General features: G+C 33.8%; 1 protein-coding gene across 1 annotated transcript in view; it reads left to right on the forward strand.

Annotated features, from left to right (window-relative positions):
• LOC130665167 (uncharacterized) overlaps positions 1 to 19,425 on the forward strand; it is an 88,870-nt gene that overhangs the window by 49,826 nt on the left and 19,619 nt on the right. Inside the window, exon 3 of the mRNA XM_057465459.1 lies at positions 11,299 to 11,385. Within this exon, the coding sequence (XP_057321442.1) occupies positions 11,299 to 11,385 (87 nt within the window). The remainder of the gene's footprint in view (positions 1 to 11,298; positions 11,386 to 19,425) is intronic.

The raw sequence follows: 19,425 nt of genomic DNA on the forward strand, positions 1-19,425 counted from the left end.
ACAGCGTTTTATCAGGGTTTCCGTGGAGCGTTGTCAGTGTTCTCACTGAATATTTATGGAGCATTGTCCGTGTTCTTACAGGGTATGCATAGAGTATTACCGGTGTTTTTACGGCGTGTTTGCGGAGTATTCACGGTGTATTACTGGTGTATTCACAGAGTATTGCCGGCGTTCGAGCTGGGTTTTCACGGAGTCTCTTTGGTGTTCTGATCGGATTTTCACGGAGTTCGCGCAGTAGTTTTCGGTTTTTCAAATAACCTCAAGGACAACTTATGTAATATTTATTAAAAATAAAGTACCTAATAAAAAACCGTTCACAATAGAAAATTCCTTTAATTTAAATTACGAAATTCGGTTCTAATAACATACATTGTTTGTATGTTTGTGTAATTATGAGTTAATTTAATGATTTATTACATAAAAGATTTAGATAATTTAGAAATGATAAATTCGAAATAATTTTTTTTTATAGTATACTCAAACATTTCACTAAAAATATTTTTTTTCTAATAATCCAAAAAATAAAAAGTTTCTTTTTAAAGTAAAGACTAATTCATTTTTACTGTCAATTATGATAAATTTTGATTAATACTAAACCTGATACATCAACTAATTCTAAATAAAACAAATAAGCCTTTCACTTCAACATCCGAAATTTGGATCAATGAGTAACGCAACAGACAGATAGTCGCAAGGTACTGAGTTCGAGTTTACCAGAGGCCTATGATTTTTTTTATTAAATAATTAGATCATAATGTTTAATTGAATTCGAAAATAATATGTAATAATTAGTTCCTTTTTATTTTTTAAAATATTTTTTTTCAAACCAAAAAAAAAAACACAACAACTGCAATCCTCCATTAAAATACCAGAAATACTCCGTGGACGCTCCGTAATAACACCGACAATACTCAGTCGATACTCCGCGAGAACACGGACAATACTCCCCTCGCAGATTTGAATCATGGTGGAAACACGGTGGGTTTGTTCCATTTTACCACTGTGATTACGCGGTGTATCCGCCGTGGCTTGACCACTGTGTATACACGGTGTTTCCACTGTGATTACGCGGTGGGTACACCGTGGAACCACGGTGGTGAAATAGCACAAAGCCACCGTGGAATCACGGTGGATACACCGCGTAATCACAGTGGATACACTGTGTATACCCGGTGGTGAAATGGAACAAACCCACCGTGTAACCACGGTGGATCCAAGATGTTTCCACTTCCACGTTGTTTCCACCGTGATTCAAATTTGCGAGGGTCCGTAAAAAAACCGGCAGTATTCCGTGAATATTATGTGAAAACACTGGCAATACTCTACGAAAACTCCGACCGAATGCTTGCAGAATCTCGTGTCGCGATTGCATACAAAACTACGCGTTTCCACTATCAAAACACCGCCTAAACTCTGTTGATACCCTGAGTTTTAGCCGAATTTACTCGGAGTTTCGGCGGTGGCGACTGAACTGCTAGGGAGGTGATTTTGCTCATAAGTTCTCCTGTGACACAATACAACCAACGGTAAATGTGAAAAATAATCCATACCTGACTTTACTTTTAATTTACTTGTAGCTTACTATATTTTTTGTGACAGACACTTGAAATCTACGAAATTTAGCGCCTATAGCTAGCAGCTAAAAATATTAGATAAGATACAGCTGGTAAAAAAGATACCTAATCGTTCTAATAGTGACGTCATCAACGGATCAACAAATATTTTTTGGTTACATGTTCGATAGCAAACGACCAAAAAATATCGAAGTACCTTAACGAGCCATCTTGTGACAAAATTTATCATCATTTTAACTCGTCCACTTACCGACTGCTCTCTCATTTTAAACAAATACTCAAAACAATCTTACCATGCAAATAAAAAAACGCGGATTTATAACCTGCCATTTATAGGCACTAAATGTAGTAAATTTTAAATATCTGTCACAAAAAACTAATGTATTTATCTAGTACAATCGAGTCTAAGACGCTCGTGTGTTGGTACCCTCGCCTTTAGCTCGGGCACCAATCTTTACACCTCGCGTCTTAAATACGATCGCACTCGATAGATGAACTACTATTATGCAATCCATGCCGTGAAGTTACACGTTTTGGAGAAATGCACGATTCGACAGCCACAGATACACGAGAGTTTTCAAAATTTTTGCACGAGTTTTACTATCCTCACATTTATTGACTACCACACCACTCATTAACAAAAATCTTGAGTGGTAATATAGTAGCTCATGGGGCTGATTTTTAGGCTACAAATATAGTTAATTTTTGCTACTGTAATGAGCGCTTTTGTCTTAGATTCATTTCAATGTATATGAATGCATAAATTTTATATCTTTTTATGCTGTATTCAACTAATAAGATGTCGAGTTAAACATTTCTCATGTTTATTTTATTAGAGGATTAATGCTGTTGAAACTAACCCTATTAATTGTATTTTAGTACAATTACAGTGGGCATTATAAAATAATATTTCATGATAGCGCCCAATGAAATAATACTATAATATAGATTACCCGATGAAAAATAATTTTGTCTAATCATATATAATTATATATGACTCTGTATAAAATCAGATCCAAAAATTGGCCTGATATGATCATATATAAACATATATAAGTATATAGAATCATGCATGAACGAATATAATCATTTATAAAATCTCATTTAATACATCTGTAAATTATTAATTAGATAATTAAATTGGGATTTATTGTCTTCATTAATATGAATGTTAGTGATATTTAAATTTAAAAAAAAATTTATTAAATACATGAACTATTTGTTAAACTTCTATTTTACTGAGGAGTCACTCATCCAATTAATGTCCCACGCTATTGCTTAACTTTGGTTATTACTTGATTGTAGTCTGATTCTCTAGTCTGCTACACACTTATAAATATTAACAATTCATGGTATTACTTAGCTCAAATGATCTAATGGTTACATCCTACGTAATTAATGCACCTAATGATGAATTCGGTTTTGTACATAAATTACAAAACAATCCATTAGATAGACATAATCAAGTTTTTTTATCTTTAAACTTATATATATCCATTGTTACACGATGAAAAATTCGACATCGGTCCGTGGTTTGAAATTAATTCAAATTTAATAAATCGTTACCCGGTGAGCAAATTTTGGTGACATCTATGATCACCATTCCGACTTTGACCGAGTAATCGACCCAACGCATTGATCGTGAGAGATCCGAAATAGACGCCGAAGGGAACGGCTACGTTTTTGTTTTTGAACAATTCGATTGACGACTTTTTCGAGAACAATCCGCGTATTGATAAACGATTAATTGAAGTGACTGATATTAAATAAATTCCGAGTGAACAATAAACCGTGTACTGTGAACAAGCCGAAGCATTGGCACGAAACTGAATAAGTGTACGAGTGAATTTATTACTGAACAAGTGAGACGCGTTCGCGTAATAATTATTAATTAAATAATTAATTACGTGTAATAATTATATGATAGCAAAATTTAACGCGTACGGAAATAAGATATTATTTCTATTTTATTGTATTTCGTTCGAGTATTTCTGAGAATTGCGGATTATCTCTTTCTCATTCGTTGCGGCAGCCGAGTCTTGCCGTGTACCAATCTCTGACGTCACCAGTCAAGTATTCCGTTAAGAACTATATCGTCCGTGTGTGTGAAAAATAAAATAAGTTTATTTTATTTCTACAACCGACTGTTTTCTTCGAGTAACGAACTGATTTTGTGTTTTGATCAAGCACGAGTTCTACGAGCAATTTTGTTTTGTTTATATCGAGTCAAGCCGACAACGGCATTTATATTATATTTTGTAAACCGATTATTTTTGGATTTGTGATACCGATCAATGATTTTGTTTCTTTGATATACGACTGATTATTTTGTTTAATTCTGATCAATTATTTATCGTAATCTTAAGTGCCTGACCTTTCCCCGCTTCACCCTGAGCCGACATTTTCGACATTTGTTTATGGGCGATTATAAAATCACCTGGCGCCCAACTTTAAATTTTGAATGTTTGCCAAAATCGTAAGTGTATTCGGACTTCACTCCGGAAGATCCCCGATGGTGAAAACCCCGATACACTCTATATGAATCAATATCTATTCATATTTTCTTAATTGCTGCCGACACTTTTGAACATTTTTTAAGTAATGGGGATTTAATTTTAACCCTAGAGGACCTGAATTGCGGTGAAAAACTGAAATTTCGGTGAATTTGTGGTAAATTACCGTAGGTTACCGTAAAACCCGGAATTCCGTAGTATTTCGTACTGCTACCGAATTTTCACGTAAAATTACGGTAAGTTACGGTATTTTACCGCAAAAATGCCGAAATGGGTATAGAACTCTTTTATGGTACCTTACCGTATTCTTACCGTAAACTTTGTGTTTGTCACCGAAGAACATGGTTTTTGAAGTGTAAACTATACGCATGCGCTGCTACATCATGTGAATGTTGCATATATATTACAACACAAAAACTAGACGCTAATTTCTGCGCTATAACTTCGTTCTCTGTCTTTAGCCTCCAGTCTCAATACGAATAGGGCGCCGGGTAATTTTTATCACTGGAATCACCAAACCAGTAAATCATGAAATTTTGGATAATTTTCGATCTGTGGAATTATCACTGAAACCACGCATAAGCAAAACTAAAACTAAAACTTAACAAAATGCTCAGAACTTGTTAGCAAAACAAAACGGAGACTGAAAAACTAAAAACAGAGTTACGGTATGCCATGGTGTCGCTCAGTGTGTAGGTTTATGGAGAGAGGGAGTGGTCCGGGTTACATCATTCCAAAGTCATTCATTTTTTGAATTTGCAACTTTTATTTAACAACAATAATCTCAAAACTCTATTTAACAATAAATAAAATACGGTAGATCGTGACTCTAAAATGTAACACTAATCTCATAATTCTCTCAGATATTAAATCTTTTCGTTAATTAAAACAGGAGCATAATACCTCAAGACTTTTGACTCGAACTCGATTAATTATTTATAATAATTATTTCATACCTGATGTCTGGTGAATAAATATCAAGTAACGTCTTACACTGTTTTTAAATAATACTTCTGTAGCAATAATCACAATCTATAGCTTTCCACAATGCCTTGAACTGTAGCGCCATTACTGCACATGTCTTCGGTCTCCCTTCGACCTCTCTCTCTCAATTCTCAATTCTAAAAACCCCAAACTCAATCCTATCGTTATCAATAACTGACCTCTATATTCTAAATTCTTAAATCCAACTCAATCTTTACTATAACGGTAACTGGAGGCTCAAGTCCTCACCAAACGTACTCACTAAACCCATTCTGAGTATGGATATCCTTGGCAGTTGCTCTCCTGGAACAGACTTCAGCTGGGATCATAAAACTTATGAACTAAGTGACGTATGACTTCATCAGCGGTACAAGTGGTCATGACTTGTCCTCTAGGGCCTGTCAGACTAATAATTTAAAAATGACCAAACGGCTTCCACAACAGCAACGGTCACAAAATTACTGTTGAGGCCTGCCAAACCAAAACTCCAAAACTGATCCCATTCTGCATCCGTCAAATTCCTTATATACTGGAGCACTAGCATCTCAGCTAGACCTCTGCAATCAACCAAAGAGTCTCAGAGGGATAGAACTAGGTTCTTTCATCAGATGATACCGGGTGACTAATTTAAGTCCCGCTTCACGGTAACACTGACTCGTCCACATACTCAAAATACTAAAAATCCAAAACTCAAACAATCATTTTCCCAAACTTTAATCTCAAATCATATCCCATAATAATTTTCCATAATTCTGATTCTAATTCTTATTTTCTTTATCCAAAAATCCATAACTGTAGCCAAACGTTACTTCATATTTAATTCTTAAACTATAACTTAATGAAAAATCTGTATAAAAATCGTAAATTACTGTAAACTAAATTATAAGTCTTGAGTTACCATGCTCGTAAATACAATAAAATTCGTTGGTGTTTGTGACGTTCACTTTGATTTGACCCCCATACGAAAACTAACGTCACAATATAAACCACACACGTATAATAAGTACGTAGCATCGGATGAGAGACCCGATATACGGTTGAGATACATATTTTTGTAGGAAATTAAACGCTCTACAAAAAAGGTCTCTTATAATTCGATAAATTTACTGGTTTAAAAGTTATTAAAGGTAAAGTTAAACTTATCGTCATTTATTTGATTTTTTTACTAAGACCACAAAATTATCGATATTTAAATAAATGTAAATTGTTTATTGCAAAAAATATTCAATTTTAACTGTGCTATTGAAATAATCACTGTAAGAAATTCGGATAACTGAAAAATAATGTGACTGACGAGTTGAGTTAAGTTCAAAAATTTTCAATTTATCGGGAAAAACATAACAGATTTAACGAACTTTTTAACATACTGATTAACACTTTGTTTCATTAAACATTCTTTGGTGGCATTTGGAAAGTTTTTGAAAAAAATTGTTTAGCGCCTAGAAATAGTCAAGTGTTTAAATGGGTGGTATACTTATAGCTGTAAAATAGTGTATATTCACTATTTCAATGGTTTCCACTATTTACGATTTAAAGAGAATGATACTGCAGAGAAAGCTGTAAAATTAACTAAAGAATATATTAATACTCTAGCTAAGGACGAATATCAAAAACAATATGTTATTCAAATTGTAAGGGCTCCCTAAAATTGATGAAATTAATTAGTGAAATTCACTGCGAATTAGTGGATAGTCACTATTTATCCAGCTATAAATATACCACTAATTCAACCAATGATATCCAACCAACGAAATGATTCCGATGTTAAGAAAATCAATTGTGAAGATGATAAAGAAGGAAAATATCGAAAAAAAATTCAAAAAAAAACAATTTTCTTGAAAAAAAAAAAAAAAAAAATTTTTTTTTCAATTTTTTTCAAGAATTAATATTTTTGATTGAAGAAACGAAGATATTGCAAAAATATTTTAATGTATCACCACGCCTCGTAAACATTTCACTGACGCAAGTTCTTAGTATAAAATTAAAAAACAAAAATATTTGCAAAGTTTAATATCTGACTCTAGGAGGACACGAGTAGCAGTGATGTAGGTGAAAAAATAATTGACAATAATATAGAATCTGACAAACTCAATTAGTTACTAAAAAAATTTTTCATCAGGTAGTATCCATGTTGAGCTATCAAATGACGCGTTAAATAATGGCAATACGAATGGCAGTCTGGAAGGTAAATTTTTTATTTATATAAATGTATTTATTATAGGCCATGAAATTTATAATTAATTCAAAAATCAACAATGATAAATATCTATTTTCAGAAAAGATCACGATTCAGGGACGCCTTCAACGTTAAAGTTCTTATTTTATATTTCATCTATATACAGGAACCATGCTTTTGAAATTTTATTATTAAAAAAATTAGTTTTTTTTTGTGTTTTTTAAAATTTTAGTGATAATATTTAATTACGTACAAGTTTATTATAATGTAAATTCATAAGGTTTTGTTACTTTCTATTTAAGATACATATGACATTATTTCGAAAATGCACTTATCTACAGGTTTTGAAAATTAAAATAGTTTGTTAATTAATATGACGACTATAGTATGCAATATTAGATTTAATCAAATTTTCTATAAGATTCTTAGTATTCTGAATAAGTTTAAGACTTAACTAATAATATATTGATAGTGATTTAAATTATTTATACTCGTTTAAAAAATAAAGCAACAATATTTATTGTAATAATTATTTTACTAATAAAATATAAAAATATAAGTCATAATGTAAAATTAAACGTTAAAAAAAAGAGTGTGTGTACTTATGTACACGCGTTAGAAGTTATACTTCTTTGGCGTATAAAAAAAATTTTAAATAACTAAAGTGCAGCAATGATCAACGATAAATATTAAAATTAGTCAAAAAGATTTTGTTCGAATAAAAGAGGTTTTATTAACATAAAAATATGACTATACAATAAAAATTTATAATTATTATTCTATATTCGCAGATTCTTCTGGTAGTGATTGAATAGGCATGTGAGTAACAAGAGGTTTGTGGTAACTAAAATATGATATAAATGATCTTGTTGAAACATTAGATAAATATCTTGTAAATACAGCATCAATAGTGGTGCCATGCCGTGTTGTAGATACTGTAGGATGATTATTGATTAATAGATTTAAATCATCTTCTAAAAATTTAATAAGTAGCCCAGAAGTTTCTAAACTGAAGTTAACGTTAAAGTCTCCACTTAAAATCATGGGTAACTTATCCTCGTTGCTACCCATATATGATGCTCCAATTGTTGTGTATGGAAATAGTGCCCGTTTCAGAAAATAAACAGTGTCTTCAATTTTTTGATTTGGAGAAATATAAATTGCAATCAAAACAATTTTGTTACCATCTTCCATTATACACTCAGCTACGCAAAATTCACCAACTGGCGACGTTGATGAACTTACAAATTCGGACTGTCTCACTGTCATGTCAATACAAGGAGTAATAATACTTGTAGTATCGTTTGCACCGTGATAAATAGCAACGCCTCCAGCTCGACGATTTGGTCGTTTATATTGAACTATACAATTGAAATTTGGTATATTAACTGATTCATTATCATTTAGCCAAGTTTCATTTAACATCAAGATCTGTGATTTTTGTATAACTGAATCACTTAAGTCAATGGAGTGACTGCGTAGACTTTGACAGTTGAAAGTATACACTGTCAATCCTTTTCTTTGGCTAATGAAATTTAAGATTTCGGTACTGATAGTAATCAAACGATTATTCGAGAGTCTTTGAAATTCATTTCGTAAATTAGCGATTGCAGTTGAAGGTCTTCGTCCATGAAAAAATGTTTTATCATTGTCTCTTGTAGTGATGTATAACCCATCGATACTTGTAACGCGTGATAAAGCGACATAAACTAATGACAAGGGATGCTTTTTTTCATATTCATAGACAATTTCAGGGTATGTACTTCCTTGCGACTTATGAATAGTTGTTGCACAAGCGCAAACTAAAGGTAAATGTGAACGTTTAACATTTATCGTTTTACTGTTATTTAGAGGAATAGTCGAAGATCTTCTCGTGATAGGCACTGCTGTTTTACTAATTTGATGCGCAGCTACATGTCCAGCGACTTTTCTTCGAATTTTTTGACCAATCTTTAATGAGTTCGGGAACTCAAGCCACACAACATTTAAGTCTCTATCATCATTATATTCTATATAAACTAGTCTACCAACAGCCCCATTTGCTAAGCCATCAGACACATCTATATTTGTTGTTATCATGTAGAAGACGTTTACCACGAATACAGTTTCGTATGGTAATCCTCCTATCAATTAATGACATTTTGTGTAGTTTTTGACGAAAGGAAGTAGTTTGCTCTGCCGAAGTACAACCAATGAATACATCTTTCGCTATTGAAATTGTTTTTTCTTGTGCAAGATTTAAAATTTTATTATTGTATCTTGTTACAGCTTCATTTGTATTGAATAATCGGATCCCATGTGAACATTTAGTTTCTGCTTCTTGAATAGTTACAAAACGTGATTCTAATAAGTTTAACTCGAAATCGTCAAGTTGTTCACCATTTCCAATTTTAGTTAAGATTGTAGAAAACTGTTGATTTGCTTGTCTCATTACTTGCTTGAGCTCATAAAATTTCAATCCACGCCACAATACAGGTCCAACAATTCTTTGTTTTTGTTGTTTGTAGATTGGAGTAGCTCTAACTGGTGGTAACTGGCGTAAATCTAAAAATCTAAAAATCTAAAAATAAATATTTATTAGATAATAATGTAATTATTTATAATTTACAATGTAAATTAATTATACATACCGACAATTAACCTCAAATCTATAAATGCACTTAGAGTTTATTAAAACAAAGAGTTTATTAAAACCTTTTACCACTAATATTTTTAACACTTTTACCACTAATATTAAAAATAAATAAATTTACTAATAAATTATCAGTAAATATCTATCACCGTCATATATATAATTGAATTAATAAAAACACCAATATATTTTTTATTTATTCACACTGTTTATTTGCACTGATACGAAACACGTGTTTTCAATACAAAAATACTAGAATAAATAACTTGAACATAGATACAGTGTATAGATGCACTATAGTACATAATGCCCTTATAGTGGGGATAAAAAAATCCCACGATCTGGCTGCACTGCATAGGTTTACTATGTTGATAGCACTGTTTACAAGACTTATGAAAAATTTAGCAGCTAACTTTATACTGTTGCTTTTTTCTGTCGGTGTGCGCGCGCATCGTAAAAATTCACTCTCATCATTTTTCCCAATCGCGCCTAAAGAAGTATAACTTCAAAAATTAGTATTAGTCAACTAATAACACATTTTTAATACATTTCGTAAATATTCGACATCAAGTCTTCACCCATTGTATTTCAAAACTTGATCTGAGCACGATTTTTGGTTTTCCAAGGCTTGGACTAGTTTTAATTTTTTGTATTTCTAAGTTCAGTCCGAGCCTAATTTTTTTGTACTCCAAAGTTTAGCCCAAGTCTGATTTTGGGTTTTCTAAGGCTCGGTCCAGATCTGATTCTTACGTTCCTGGAGCCTCGACCCGAGCCTGGTTCTTTTTTTCCCCGAGGCTCAGAACATGGCCATCATCCAAGGCTTAAACCAAGGCTCACCCAACGGTTCGACCCAGGCTACTGCCAAAGCTTGGCAGCATTGGCTGATGACTGGCCGACATCTAGTCCAAGCTATAACCAATGATTCCTTCCTACCAAATACCTGGCTTTTATCAATTAGGTCTGATTAGATCAAATTATAAATACAATCATACATAATTAAATCTGATTAAATGTTGACATACATAATTAGATCTGATCATATATAGGCTTACATATAATTATATTCAGTCTCGATCAGCTGACTCTGGTCAGATCTAATTATATGTAGGGTCATGTGAAATCATACATAATTTCGTGTATAACCATATATAATTCAATGTATGATCAATGACATGATTATCGATCATATATAATCATTTATACTCAAATATAATTAGACAAAATTATTTTTCATTGGGTAGGCATTGAGAGCCATTTCTCAACCACCATACGTCGTTCCATAGTTGAACTTTCCAATCAGGGATTGCATAAAAAGTAACAACAAAAAAAAATATATATTCATCACAAAATTTATTTTGTTAAGTTAGCTTCATATTTAGTGGCTGAAAGTAAAAATTAAATTTGTGTAATGAATTCTAGTTTCTAGAACGCCTCATTCATACCGTTTGCAAGAATTGTATCTTCGGCAAATCAGCATATGTAATGATTCTAGGAATTATTGGGACTGTGAGTTGATCATGATATGAAGTATATTTTAATTGTTTAACGATAAGGCCAGTAAGGACCAAAATGAGACCCACCATAAAATATGCCATCTGGGAAAAAATCACCAGGCCTTATCATGCATTAATCTCATGCATGTTATGCCTGAATATTAGCCAACCGTAAGCAGGCATGGTCTTGCATAAGAAAGCATAATTACATCTGTCCGAGCATGATTACACATGCTCATGGCTAGCGAATATTCAGTTGCAATCATGTCTGATCAAGTATTATCATGTTTGATCAAAGCATGCCAATGGCTGGTAAATATTCACGCATAATCAGGCTTGAGCAAGCATGATCAGTAGAATTATTTTCAGAATATCGGTCTATCCGTTAAGCCTGCGGGCCAGCCCCAAAACGTCCCGCTGTTTTCGAGTTCCTTGAGCTCGGAAAAATTGTTGTCAGTACATTTTCGAGCTCGAAAACACTTGTGTACGCCGTTGTTTTAAAAAAAAAAAGATTTTTACTATTTTTTCTCCAACGGTATCTCTCAAACGAATTGACCGATTGAGACGGTCAAGGTGGCAATCGACGCGTTTTATTGACTTCTAGAGCTAATCTGATTTTGAAATTGATTTATCCAGTCGTTTTTGATAAATTTCAAAAAAACTGAAAAAATTTTTTTCTTCATTCTTTCGTTAACGATTTCTCTTGAACGAATGAACCGATTTTGATGGTTGAGGTGACATTCGACGCGGCTTATGAAGTTTTAGAGCTGATTAGATTTTGGAGTCAATTCACCGAGCACATTAAAAGTTATCCAAAAAAAAACATTTTTGAAATTATTTTATTTTTGGAATATCTCCGAACGCTCCTCACCGATTAAGATCAATTTTTTACAGCTTTTAGATATTAACAAGCCACAACGAATGACACCTTGACGATTGAAATGGTTTTATCTGATCAAAAGTTACAGATATTTACATACGTATGTACGTACATACACACATACATACACTCGGATATCATTTCGAAATTAGTCAGAATAGCTCCCTAGAACCTCAAAACGTCAAGATCTGATCAAAATTCGATTTTCCGAAATCGGACTGAAACCAAAAACTTCCCGAATTTTTGAAAATTTTCAATTTTCTTAGCGGGAAGTAAAAAAAATCGATTTTCTCATTCCGAGTTACCTGACTACTACCATAATCAGGCATGAAAATTTTCTCCCATAATGCCTATACTCTTAAGTAGAAAATAAGTTTTTCTAACAATAAATCAACTAAAAACTCTACCACTTCTCAGGAGTGTCTGATGTTAACTGAGGTAGATTAAAATTGACTGCGTAGAAATGATCTTGTAGTGTGCGGTTAGGCATCGAAAGTAAAGATGGTACCTGAGAAGCCAAATTCACGTTGTGTTGACCTTGTCGGTTACATTTTCAGCGCGAAGATGTAGTTTTTAGGATGCCATTCCTAGGTCGTGATTGAGTGTCGATATATGATGCAGGTTGTTGAAATCGAAAGCATCGTCGCTGTTAATCACTTGCCTTAATCACTAAACAAGTAAAGAAATTAGTTGAGACTTACGGGTGATTTATTAACAAGTGATTCATCAGGTTTTACATCATACATGGTCGGCTGAGCTGTTGACCAAATTGCTATAGCTAAAAGATCGATTTGGAATGAAATTGTGCTAGGCATCTGGATGTTAATGCGTTGTTTAGTATTTCTAGTAGTATAATATTTTAGTACTAGAAAATTTCCAAAATAGAAAAAGGGCTACTTTGTAATTTAAATTTACAATTATCTGAATAAACTTTTTTCGAAATTGAACATATTTATTGAAAATGTAAAAATGAAATCAGAAAAAAATATATCAATAATAGTAATTATAATTATAATGATAGTACCCATGGTGCATATTGTGTGGCCAGTAGATCATTCTGTAAAGCCTGCGACGCACTGTGCAGATAATACTTTCAAGACACATTTGATCTCAGAAGTACTCTTTACAATCGGCCCGTCATGGATAAAGACTACTAATTAGCCGTGCGGAGCACTGAGTTACCTATTAATAATGGCTTTAACGACTAAAACAGCGAACTGGAACAAACAGGCAACATGGCCAGGCTGCATGATGTTTGGAGCGATATGCACCCTCTTTTTACCCATTTTTCACCACATCTTCGTGATTTTTTATTCATTTATTTATTTGTTTATTTATTTATTTGTTTACGCCAATCAGCAATATACATTACCAAATAATATAAGAAATAAAAAGAAAGAAAAAAGAACCAAAAGAGTTAATTAAACAAAAGTTTGCGCTTTAAGCACGGAATGTAAGACATAATAGACTGCACATGAGGGGTTTGTGGTTAGTTGTTGTAATCCAGTACCAGTTTTGTAGTGATCGAACGAAAGGATGAGTAGGGACAAGTGAAGAAGTTCACGTCTGAGCAGATAGCATTAACTGAATTGGATATTCTATTAACAGGCCCAGAATACGGATATAGTTTTTGGAGAATTTTATAGTACTTAGCAGCCGGCTATGTCGTATACCCGTTTTGGGACATATAAATACAAAGCATTTTAGTATTTCTGGTGAGTCAATGTGACCATTGATCACTTTATAGAAAAAAGAATTGTCGTTAACTTGCTTCAGTTTTTCTTACTAAGTGATTTGAAGGTAATCATATACTTATCATATCTTAGTATTCAAATCAAAGCCTTTCTGTCGTAAGAAGTAGGATAGGAACTTGCAGAGCGTGCGTTAGATTTTTTCGAGCTTAGTGACCAGTATTTCGGTGTAGGGTGCTCAGATCATCGAGTTGTATTCCATCATTGGTCTCACCAATTAAGAGTAGAGACTGAACAATGTAGTATCATTGCTAAATTCTTTACCTTTCTTAATGATAAATTCAAGAGTACGATAGGCCTTCTGAGTAATATTGTCTGTATGGTTTGTGTAGGATAACTTGCTGTCGAATATAATTCCGAGGTCTTTGATGGTAGAGACTGCTTGAACGGGTTTATTACCAAGGACGTATGCGGCAGATAGAGAGAATGGTGATCTGGTTATCAACATGATAGCACATTTTTTAATGTTAAGGCTAAGTTTGTTGATCTTGCACCCGTTGAATATTCTACTGATGGCAGCCTGAAGCAGTGTGATGTCCTCAACTCTGGTTATTTGCCTAAAGATTTTTAGGTCATCAGCATATAGCAGGAAGTTTGAGTCTAAACTGTTCCCTATGTCGTTGATAAAAATGATGAAAAGAATAGAACCAAGGTGGGAGCCTTGTGGGACACTGGAACTTACATCGAAATCGTCTGAAAAGGAGCCACCTAACTTGACCTGCAGACGTCTGTCACACAGGTACGATCGGAACCATTCCAAACCATTCCATTGTGTGAACCTCAGCATCACTATTGATTGCATCAAGTAGAAAATTTACAAACAGGAAAAGATTAGATGCCATTGATCTACCTCCAATGAAGCCGTGTTGTTTTGCAGACAGGATGTTTTTAAATGTGAAAGATATCTGCGGTAGAATGACATTTTCAAGCAGTTTAGCTATAGATGACTGTATGCATACCGGTCTGTAATTAGTGACCTAGGACCCGACTCATAAATAGGGCTTATTTGTGAAAGCTTCCAAGCCACTGGGAATTGGCCAGACTGAAGAGACACTAAAGATGTGTGTTATAGGTTTGCAAAGAGCAACTGCGCGGTTTTTTAGGAAGATGTTGGGTAAACCATCTGAGCCAGCGCCCTTTTCAACGTTGAATTGAAGTAGTTGTCAAAAACATCGTCATAGCGGACGTCCAGGTCAGATAAGTTAGTATCATAATCCTTTTTATTTACTTCATCAGTAGCATAATGCGTACTGGATTGAATGGTATGGTATACACTGATAAAGAAAGATACAAATAAGTTAGTTACAATAGGAGCATCGGCTTCCTAGTTGTCCCATGTCATAGTTGAAAGGATATCACTGCTGCATTGTTCCTTGTTTTTTACAAAGTTCTAGAAAGTGTTCGTATTAGACATCACTGAATTTTCAACTTTGGAGACATAGTTGTTTTAGCAAATGATGCCTAGTTTTTTGCATTCGAATCTTTAATTGCGAAAACTATTATACGAGTGTCTAGTTTTAACTTTTTTATAGTGAGAGTGAGAAAGCTTTTTCTGCTTAGTTGAATTAACTAGTTCTTTAGAGGACAAAAGAGGATAGCTTGAGTATTTTTTAATGTGTGTTGGCACAAACTGGGAGATACCTTCATAGAATTTGTTGCTGAACCAACTGACTTTGTCGTCAATGGAGTCCAGCATATAAATATCTGACTAGTTTGTCCTCAGGGAGAAGCTGTTAAGAGCAATGTAGTTGGCATTTTTAAAAACATAATTAGGAGTAATGTTAATCTTTCGAATGCTTTGGAATTTAACGCATAAATTCAACGCAGAGCGATAGTTGTCAGTATCGACAGAAGGTGAGACAGGGTCCACTCGAGCGTCAGCATTGGTGAAATCTAGATCCAAAATCTGGTTGCTGTGGTTAAAGATGTAGTTGATTTTAAAGCACTCTGATAAATAAAAGTTATCATAGACAAATTTGGAACAGTCTTCTGATGGGACACTACAAGGTGAGTGATAGTCACCAAGTATCAATAACTTAGAACTCGGATACTTATCTCTCAAGGAAGTCACAGCATCTGTGACTTAGATAGAGTTTAGGAGATAACCGTGGAGGGATGTAGATTAGGGTGCTTAAAAAAAAAACTTCAATTTTTTTATCGCTCTTACCCCCTGAAACGTTAGTAGTTGCCAAGAATAAATTCTTCCTAAAATATGGGCTCTCTAGCTCAACTCCAAGAGGTCACTATTTTAATTTGAATTTCCCATCTGATTAACATGTAAAAATTGATTTTTTCATTCAATGTTTACTTTCTCGTAAGCTGCTCAATATATTTGAAATTTATACATAGATCTTTAAAGCTGATCCCTCAAGCTTTCCAAAACCCTATGACAAGTCATAATTATCACAATTAAAACGCCAATTGAAGCTATCTGAAAAGTATCGATTCTGTATTTCAAAATAAAATTGTTAGTTTTCTTTTTTTTGCTAGCTTTAATTAGCGATTATTTTGTCTCATTCTAGGGTTTTGAAAAGCTTGAGGAATCAGTATTAAAAATCTGTGTATAAATTTGAAAGATATTGAGCAGCTTACAAGTAATTAAGCTTTGAATGAAAAAATAAATTTTAACGTCTTAATCAGATGGGAAATCAAAATTAAAAACCGACCTCTTAGAGTTGAGCTAGAGAGCCCATCTTTTGAGAGGATTTTTTTCTTGGCAACCACTAACGTTCCAGGGAGTAAGAGTATATAAAAAAATAAAAGTTTTTTTTTAAGGATCCTAATGTAGATACAGCCAATGTTCAGATCTTAATTATGGTTCCTGATTCTAACGAGTACTTGCTCTAATATGGCGTTGTTAACTACAGCAGGATCAATCTGGATGTTTTGTTTGACGACTATGAAAACCCCACCACTGCGTTCATGTTTACTAGTTGATTGGTCTCTATCTTTCCTGAAAATAAGGTAGATGGTACCCACACTTTGACTATCAACAATGGATGAATGTAGCCATGACACAGTGACGCAAATGACGTCAGTCCTTGAGTCTGCTGAGGCAGCCAGAAACTTATTAAGCTTGGTAAGTAGATCCCTGGTATTCTGATAATATACGTATAGATTCCGCAAAGACTTACTGCAACCCTCGGCGCGGGTGGAAGTTTTGTCCTTGATCTTCGGAGTGCCATTTACATATTTGATTGTTTTATTGGTATCACTATTGCTAATAAGCGTTTGGAGCTCAGACCGTAGGTTTTCGAGATAAGGCTGCTGCATTGGAGTTAAATCTGGTTTGAACAGTATGTTGGAGTTGTCCATTATAGTTCTTAGCAGGAGTTTAGCATCTTCTTCTGTATTTAGATCGATGAGTAGCGGGCAAAGTTTGCCAGTGGTGGAAGGACTATAACGACTACTGAAGGGAATTATGAAAGACATACTTAAGAGATCGTATACTTAAATTTAAAATAATGTTAAAGAAATACTACTGAGAGCTTTTGTCACTGCTTTGGATTTCTGAACTGGATAATGAAATAGAAAATTTGTAAATTAATAATTTTTAATCTCAGGAATTTGGACGAGGTTGAATAAAAGAATTAAATCAATAATTATTTGGACGTTTCGTCAATTATATTTTGACTTCATCAGCAAAACTTAATACATATTCTTTGTGTAAAACTATCACATAAGATAAAATAACAAAACTTAATAGACCTCATGGAGTAACAGTAATCCATTTAATTAATATATTATTATGTAAATTTGTGGCAATCAAAGTTGGAGTTAAATATGAACTAGTTAAGTTATGTCCTTTACGAACGAGATGTAATTATGTAAATTATGTTTCAGTTAGAATTGAGGAGCGTTATCAGACGAAACTTGATCCACAATTTAGAGATCCATTTGTAATAACAGAACTACTTGATAATGATCGTTATAATTTAAAGTCATTAAGCAATAAGAGAAGCTATAAGTATAGTCATAAGTTAAGAAAAATGCTTGAGAGTCATGTTCCCAGTGAACTGCATGTATGTTTTGACGATGGTAACGATGATTGAAGAGGCACAGAGTTCTGAAATAGGGACTCTGGATAAAGTGGTATCTACCAATGACGCTTAGCACTGGGGGCTACAGGTCGTGGATCTGGGCTGTTAAAAAATCTTAAGATAACGCACATGCGTCAGGCTGGAGTTGTGACTGCGAACTAAATATAAGAACTTGGAATCCCGCACATGCATTAGACTGTAGTCGTAACTGCAAACTGAGTTGGTTGGTTTGGTCAGGGTGTGATGGGCAGCTAATGATGTGGTGGAAACATTTGTGGCAACTGTATTAGATGATGGTAGTTTGGTCAGAGCGCGATGGGCAGCTGATGATGTGGTGAAAACAGTTGTGGTAACTGTATTTTTATACAGTATGTAACATGCAGGCAGAGCCTGCATTAGTGGGCGTCAACTGGTGGGGATTGTAAGATTGAATGAATATTTGGCAAATGGGAGTGATGACTGATAGTTTTTGCATATTATACGTGATCATAGTTTATATTTTCAACTATTATTGATTATAATTATTTCAACTACTATTATTGATAAGTGATAAAATTTCTGTTATGTGACTGCCCTGGTGGATTCGTGATCACTATAAAATCATCGTAAAACGGCGGTCGAATGACCGTAAATTTACGATACCGACAAATGACCGTATATCGACTGTTAAAGAAGCATTATTCGATGGTGAAAGACAAGTACCGTTGTGAAAATTCTCAACAGTAACTTTATAGTTGATGTTTTGTATGTGCATTATATTTCAGCTGACTAGTGACCGTAAATTAACAGGTAATGGACGGTCCTTCTATGGCCATTGATAAGTATAGGGATTGTCGAAAACCGAAATCTTGGCGGTTCATTTACAGTATCGAGTGAGTCAAACACTTGTCAATCGAGCGTATAGTGTCGGTAAGTGAGAAACTTTTTGTTAGTGAACTATCGATTAGTTGTCGGTCAGATTTTTCATTTTTCAAATGTCTCTGATAGCCAGAGATAGACTCCAAGTATACTGAAATTATTCGTGTCGTGAAAAAATGTAAAAACAATTAAATAATAAAATTTTTAATTATCTAAAGTTCATTTGTATCCAAATAAATATATACAATTAACTTCACCTCTCAAGTGTGTGATTCAGCAAAGTGGTTAATACGTCAGACTTCGAATCAGAAGGTCTTGTGTTCGAGTCCATAACTCGGCGAGGTTAAATTTTTTTTTTTTTGTCATGGCAGTTATTGTATACATATAAATCACTATATAATATTATACTATATTTTTTTTCCCGGGCAGTCTCATGAATTTGCAAATTTTACGTCTAAATGCGTGTGATTGGAGAATTAGGTGACACGACCGATGATCCGAGGACAATTGATCCGCGACAATTA

This window comes from Microplitis mediator, chromosome 3, assembly GCF_029852145.1.
Source record: "Microplitis mediator isolate UGA2020A chromosome 3, iyMicMedi2.1, whole genome shotgun sequence".
Lineage (NCBI taxonomy): Eukaryota > Metazoa > Arthropoda > Insecta > Hymenoptera > Braconidae > Microplitis > Microplitis mediator.